At 33.3% G+C, this 7,750-nt stretch overlaps 2 protein-coding genes across 2 annotated transcripts; both read left to right on the top strand.

Moving 5' to 3' along the window:
* The first annotated feature begins 709 nt into the window (after window positions 1–709).
* On the top strand, window positions 710–1,244 carry LOC112514795. Its single transcript, XM_025121402.1, has one exon. The coding sequence runs from the start codon at window positions 826–828 to the stop codon at window positions 1,033–1,035; it is 210 nt and encodes a 69-aa protein (XP_024977170.1). The 5' UTR covers window positions 710–825; the 3' UTR covers window positions 1,036–1,244.
* A 3,696-nt stretch (window positions 1,245–4,940) lies between these two features.
* Window positions 4,941–7,460, top strand: LOC112514241 (serine/threonine protein phosphatase 2A 57 kDa regulatory subunit B' beta isoform-like). Its single transcript, XM_025120573.1, has 2 exons — window positions 4,941–5,987; window positions 7,158–7,460. Exons 1-2 carry the CDS (start codon window positions 4,941–4,943, stop codon window positions 7,458–7,460), a joined length of 1,350 nt encoding a protein of 449 aa, XP_024976341.1.
* The last annotated feature ends 290 nt before the right edge of the window (window positions 7,461–7,750 follow it).

The raw sequence follows: 7,750 nt of genomic DNA, 5'->3' as shown, positions 1-7,750 counted from the left end.
ATAACGAAATAATTTATTTTTGGTTTAATATTATAAATTTTATAAAGATAATAATTAAGTATTCTGTTAGAATTCAATGATTATCCTAATTATATTTTAGATTTTTTATATTTAAAATATGATGTTTATCATTTATTTGATTATGTTTATCTACATTTAGTTACACGAATTCAGATATGGAGCTTTAATAAGTTGTACTTACGCACAATCTACTTGCAATCTTGAGTTTTAAGTAATATGTATTAATAAACAAAATTTTACGCATAAAAATTCGTTTTTAAGAGTTTTTGTCAAATGCTTTATAATATAGTATAGATTTGTTTCATTTTATAGATTTAAATACTCTTTTGGTTCAAAAAATGTTTAGGCACTTAATCGTTCAAAATATAAATGTCCATTGGTTTTTTTCTAAATTTTTTAATATTATTTTACCATATTAACCAATTATATATATCATAAAAATGTATCTAATAAATTTTAGAAAGTCCAAATAATTATTTAACATATTTTGAAATATCAAAGAAGTTATTTATTTTAAAACATTATCCAAAGGCTAATGTTATTTTTCACGACATGAAAACGCAAAGTCTTCGGTATTATTTACCTCACACCAAACACCCTTCATTGATCACGTGAAAACACAACGGATCTGCACAAACCCACATATTAATGTCTCCCAAATTTCCCCAAATTTAAAAACCCTAAAGTAAGAAAACCTTTATCGATCTTCAAACTTCCTCCTTCACGAATTGCACTTCCAGTAGTTGTAGATCTGAAAAGTTAAGGTTCACTCCATCGTCGTCAAGCTCAAATTCATCACCGGAGATGGCGGACTGGGGACCAGTACTGGTGGCGGTGGTACTATTTGTGCTGTTAACACCGGGACTGTTATTCCAGTTGCCTGGTCACAACAAGGTGGTGGAGTTCGGAAACATGCACACCAGCGGAGCCTCCATTATTGTTCACGCCGTTATCTATTTCGCTGTCCTCACTATCTTCCTCATCGCCATCGGCGTTCATGTCTACGCCGGCTAGTTATTGCCGTTCCGGCGAGGTATTTTCTGATTCACTGTGTTGTTCCCCTTCTGGTTTTCAGTCGCTTCACTATATTTACATTTACCCCCCCTGCATTTTTCTATTTATTGACTTTTTACCCCCCATCGTTCATTAGATTTGGTTTTTTATGAATTTGTATGTGTATTTGAGAATTATTGGTATAAAAGTTTGTTTACATTGACGGTGAATAAAAAATAATCTTAAATATTTGTATCATTTTATTTTATTAATATTAAATAATTAAAAATCAAATTATTTTGAATGGCGTAACATTTTTTTTATATTAATGTTAAATAATTAAAAATCAAATTAATGTTAAGTATCAAATTCCTTTAACAGATTCCATTCCATCCAAAAAAATTATGTAAGGAATTGTTTACCAAATGCGTACCTCGTAAGCACTTTCCGGCAAGAGACATCACTCTCATTTACTTTATCGTGTAATTCTCAGCCAACAAAATGGAATTGTTGGTAAGCGTTTACTGTGTAAGAGTCTTTTTCTCTCACCTACACTTTTCGGCCCTTGTTATGTCCCTTACTGCGTAAGATTCTCGGTACATGTCATGCTTAATTGGTAAAAATAAGTGACATTAGTAAGCGTTTATTCGGTAAACATTTAGGGGGCATTTACCTAAATGCTTACCCGGTAAGCGTTTAATGTTAGGAGTCAACAATACAATTTATTTTACTGGATAAGATTGTAGTACATTAAAATGATATCGTATGCATTACTCGATAAGCATTTATCCGGATAAGAGTGGTTACCTTCACTTATTTGGTACTAGGATGGTGGTTGGTGGGAATCCAAAATTATCACCAGCAGTATCAACTGTTGAAAATATAAAATATCCATATTCGAAAAATTCTGAGTTTGAAATCTTACACGTTAATCAAAATGAAAATGCAAATATAACTGCGTCTTAGAGGGTGTTTGGGATTGCTTATAAAAATTGCTTTTTAATTTATTTCAGTCTAGCACCGGTGATAAGTTGTTTTTTGGTGTTTGGATAAGAAAAAAAAATGCTTATACCGGTGTCAAACCGATAATAAGCTGTTTTTGATAAGTTAATCCTTTTTGTATATTCAATCAATTAATTGTATATTCAATTATTGTAGCTAAATTTAGAGTAAATTACGATTTTTGTCCCTATAGTTGTTAAAAATTGCGATTTTCATTTCTATGGTTTAAAAATTGTGGTTTTTGTCTCTATTATTGTAATTCATTACTATTTTCATCCTTATGATTTACAATTTATTTTTGTTTCGGTCCTTATGGTTTACAATTTTTTACTTTTTTGGTCCTTTATACTTAAAGATAAGAATTAATTCAGGAACAAAAATAACAATAAAATACAAACTATAGAGATGAAAATGATAATTTTTAAACCACATGGACGAAAATGAAACTATCAAGAAACCACAGGGACATGAATAATAAATATTATGATATTTTCATGGCGTTTGGTTTGTAGAATGATTTTTTTAAATGAATATTGTAATATGTTAGAAGAATTAAATTTAATCAGTATGATCATGTATTTTAGCCCAAAACTTATAACAAAACATAAAGATGATTTGGTGTATTCATAAAATCAAATGCTTGTACCATGTTTGTTTTAGTTTAAATCAAATTTATGACTTAGGGGAAGTTTGGTAGTTGCTGAATGATTTGGTATATAATGATTAAGTGGTCAAAATGATTAAGATACTCTCATGATATAATGAAAAATGAAATATAATTGTTTGGTAATTGTTTACAATGAAATTATGGCGCTTAATGGTTAAGCGAGGTCCAAGATACAAAGTCATTCATAGGGTTTTAGAATTATTAAAAGACAAATTTTTTTTTTTTGTCAAACAAGATTCACTTTTTAATGATACATAGGTTGCATTTTAATGAAACTATTAAGAGGTAAACACACAACCTCTTATTCGTTAGCCACTAAAAAAAGCAGTGTTTGTTTCTGGCTTAATTATTAAGAAACTGTTAAAACGTAAACCATAATGTGTATCTATTTTACACATTAAAACGATATCATTTCAGACAAATCTTAATTAAAAAAAAAATAACTATAAATTTGCATCGTAGCTAATAGAAAATTGTTTTTTTTTTGAAGTATACAATATTTATATCCGATAAATGTAACAAATAAACCACAAGGGTGGTGCATGATTGGTTTGAGTTCCAAAGGTCAAGAGTACCTGCAACCCCTGTGGCCACGGAGGTTCAAACGCGGTGACTCCGGGCTACCTGCAAAGCAGATGGTCGTCATGGGATTAGTCGGCTCACATAGCGGGTTGGATATCCAGGTTAATAAAAAAATGTAACAAATAAACTCACACACCCTCCTCACCTTTGGTGAGTTTTGAACCCATGACCTCCTATGAGACCAAAGACTATGTTATCGCTAGGCCAAAGACCCTTTGGTAAAAATTGTTTATCTTGTCAGTCAAAGTATCTCGGATGAATTGTATATAAATCAAATTAGGAAAGAAGTGAAAAGATGAAACTGATTCCTGGTTCGTTAATGTAAATTGACTTAAAAGAAACTATAAAAGACATTTATGTAAAATATAAGGCCCCGAATAATATGAGAAATATATTCTCATACAGTGTTGCTCCAATCTGAACCAGCTAGCAAACAATTGCACAAGATGACACCATTATGTTTCGATAGAGGATATGAGAAAGCGTCGGGGAACAAAAAAAACAGACATAATAAATAAACTATCTGAAGTGGTTTTTCAAACCAGTTAATGGTTTATAAAACTTTACTGACTTCTATTAAAAACAAAAAGGAAAAGCTAAGCTCCGTTTGGTTTGTATGAATGGAAAGAATTTGAACGGATTTGAATTCTAATTCCATTTTAATCCGGTGTTTGATTTGCAGGATTGCTCGGATTTGAAATCCATCAAGTACAGGATTTTGAAATCCAAACGGGGTGGTTGAGATTTCACGGGATTTCGTAGGATTTATATATAATAATGTTTAAAAATATGTTAAAAAAACATTTATTTTCTAATAATCAGTTAATAAAATGGGACCTTTTAATTATTTTTATAATTATTTGTGATTTGTTATAACAAACTATTCGTACAGAATGAAATTCAATTCAATTCCAAATCATACAAACCAAACACACCAAAAATTTCAAATTCTTCCAAATTCAAATCCTTCCACGAAATCCAAATTTCTAAACCATATGTGAACTTTCTGACTGATTGATCATGTGGCCAAGTGTGTTGACCAGTTATACATTTTTTTTATTAACATCCAACCCGCTATGCGAGCCGATTAATCTCAGGACGATTACCAGCTTTGCGGGTAGTCCAGAGTCACCGCATTTGAGGGTGTAAACGATTAGAGCTTTTAAAAAATCTCCTTTCTCATCCCTCTTCTACTTAAGGGAGTAAACGATAGAGCTTTTAACGAGCTACTCGAGCGCAAGCTCACTTATCTAGATATCGAACACAAAGTAAACTTGCTTAACTTAACAAGCGAGCTTCATAAAGCCCCAGTGTTCGACTAGACTCGTTCGAAAAACTCGGTTAAATTTTTCGAGTCGAGTTGAGTCGAGTCATTCGAGCGTATACGTTTTTGAGCCAAAGATGGTCATATGTTTAAGAAGAGTAAAAGGTCATTTTGGGAATAAAACAACTTTAAAGCATAGATTTCAAATTATTAAACCTACAAAATGGAGCATAAAAACTCAAATTTCCATTGTTCACTATTTTAGCTTCGGAGACTTCAATGTAATTCCCTCAGAATAATCGCCATCTTCATTGTTACATCAATGGCGACAAAACCATCCTTCCATTCCATCTTCAAACCATCAAAAACTCGAATCCAGATCCAAAAACACACACGCAGATCGGAAAAAAGATGGTAGCTCAAAGAAACAACCCCCAAACCACCGTCATTCCGCCGGTGGCCGGAAAATCCACCACCCTGCAGTTCCTCTTTGATCTTGATTCAGAAAGTTGCAGCACTCAAAACGACGATGAAGACAAGATTCAAATTTTCGATCCAAGAATCGAAGAACTCACATCGATAATCGTTTATTGCACCGAGTATCGTTCAAATGATAAAGAATCTGGTTTGAAACGACTTAAACTCACACAGCTTCTTTCCATCATCAAAACTTCAACAACTCCACTTTCTGATCAAACCCTAGAATTTTTATTTAAAATGTTAGCTTCAAATCTCTTCCGCCCTCTTCCGCCGCCGTCTTCCTCCACCGTCTCCGTCATCTCACCGGAAGATGACGACTGTATCGCCGCCCCTGCCGCCGCTTGGCCACACTTACAAATCATATACGACATTCTCCTCCGTTTGATAATAAAAAAAGACGTGAAAACCCTCCGGCAAGTACAGTTCATCGGCCGGAGTTTTGTTCTCAACCTCCTTGTCCTCTTCCAGTCCGGCGACCCACGAGAACGCGACGCCGTGAAGAATGTCGTTCACCGGATTTACTCCAAGTTCACATTCTACCGATCATTCATGCGAAAAGCGATGACGGATGTTTTCTTGCATTATGTCTACGAAACCGATCACCGGCAGAATGGGATCGGAGAGATTCTTGAGATATGGGGAAGTATTATTAATGGGTTTACAGTGCCATTGAAGGAAGAACACAAGCTTTTTTTATCTAGGGTTTTGATTCCATTGCATAAGCCGAAGAACATGCAGGTTTATCACCGGCAATTGGCGTACTGTGTGTCGCAGTTTGTCCAGAAAGAGGCGGAGATCGGCGGCGTTGTGATCGGAAAGATTTTGAAGTATTGGCCTGTAACAAATTGTGGGAAGGAAGTATTGTTGATTGGGGAATTGGAGGAGATCGTTGAGAACATGGATCGTCAGCAGTTCTTGAATCTAGCGATTCCTTTGTGGACACAAATCACAAAGTGCATAAAAAGCTCCAATTCACAGGTAACATCCATCTGAATACATATGGAAGGGTTAAGAGGTGAATCTGGTAAAAAAAAAAAAATTTCTCTTAATGGTTTTAAAATATTCTGAATGATTTTGTATCATAGGTCTCATTTAATTATTAAAAGTCTTAATTTCATTGTAAACAATTACCAAAAAAATTTATTTTTCCTTTTGCACTATATCATGAGAGCCTCTTACTTATTCTGACTACTTAATGGTTCTGCACAAAACCATTCAGCAACTGCCAAACAGCCCCGTATTTGTATTATCATATACAAGAATATTGTTTGTAGTATATTCAATCATATGTACGTTGCCCACACACCATTCCACATGCACTATAACAAAATCGGGTTTATAGGACATTTCCAATTTCTAAACGTCTTAATAGACCTCTTTATAAGACTTAGTCTGTATGACCAAAAAAATAAAGTGTCCTGTCTAAAGGCGCTGTAATAAGTTTATATGACGTTTTTTGATGTCGTTATAAGTTTTTTAGGACACTTTTAATATAAAACGTCCCATTAGCAACTTTATAGGACAATATTTGAAAAACTGTCGTATAAAAACAAATGTCCTATAAAAAATTGAGTTTTTTAGGATACTTTTGAGAAAATATCCTATAAAGTTGTTAATGCGACACTTTATATTAAAAATGTCCTAAAAAACTTGTTAAGATGTCCAAAAGCGTCATATAAACTTATTACAACATCTTTAGATATGACACTTTATATTTTGGTCCTATAAATTAAGTTGTATAAAGCGGTCTATTGGAACACTTAGAGATTGAAGGTAATCTATAAACTCAATTTTATTGTAGTGACGTGTGTATTGTCACATATAGCAAGTGTGTTTTTGATGTGATGCTATAATCTATCACATATAATACACACATGACGTAGGTTGTAGGCTAAGTTATCCACACTTTACCACAAGATCTCTTCAAGAATACACACATATATATATATATATATATATGTATGTATGTATGTATGACAATCAAGAACATCATAGTACAACAAACTCAAAATGCCAGTTGAGATGATCCATAAAGGGTGTACATACATGCATATACATGCATACATACATATATTTGGAAATAACTAATTTCGATATTTGATTTATTTGAGTTGAAATGTTTGTAATATTGGGAAATTCAAATCGTAGGTAGCTGAGCGGGCCCTATACGTTTGTAACAACGAGCAATTCTTGAAGGCGGTGTCACAAGAACTGGACGAGGTGTTCCCTGTTCTAGTTGAAGCCATCGAAAAGAACCTTACGTTGCATTGGAACAAAAATGTACGAGAACTGACACATAATGTGAAGACCTTACTCGAAGATCTCGAGCCAGTTCTCTACAGAAAGTGCCTTGAGATGAATGAAATACACTGGCTCACAACGCGATTAGATGAAAACACACGAAGGAAAAGATGGGAGAGGATTGAAATGGTAGCACGAACCAATAACTAATTATTTATCACTGATCATATATTATTGTAGATATTCAAAATTCATTACATATCTTTAATCTTTTTGTTCTATCACTACAACAAAATCGGGTTTATAAGACACTCCCAATTTCTAAGTGTCATAATAAACCTCATCATAAGACTTAGTTTATAAGACCAAAAAAATAAAGCATCCTATCTAAAGGTGTTGTAATAAGTTTATATGACGCTTTTGGGCGTCTCAACAAGTTTTTTAGGACATTTTTAATACAAAGTGTTGCATTAGCAACTTTATAGGACACTTTTGAGAAA

This window comes from Cynara cardunculus (assembly GCF_001531365.2).
Source record: "Cynara cardunculus var. scolymus isolate 2C chromosome LG 6, CcrdV1, whole genome shotgun sequence".
NCBI classification, from domain to species: Eukaryota; Viridiplantae; Streptophyta; class Magnoliopsida; order Asterales; family Asteraceae; genus Cynara; species Cynara cardunculus.
The sequence above is the reverse complement of the archived record's forward strand: the minus strand, read 5'-3'. Positions and strand labels throughout refer to the sequence as shown.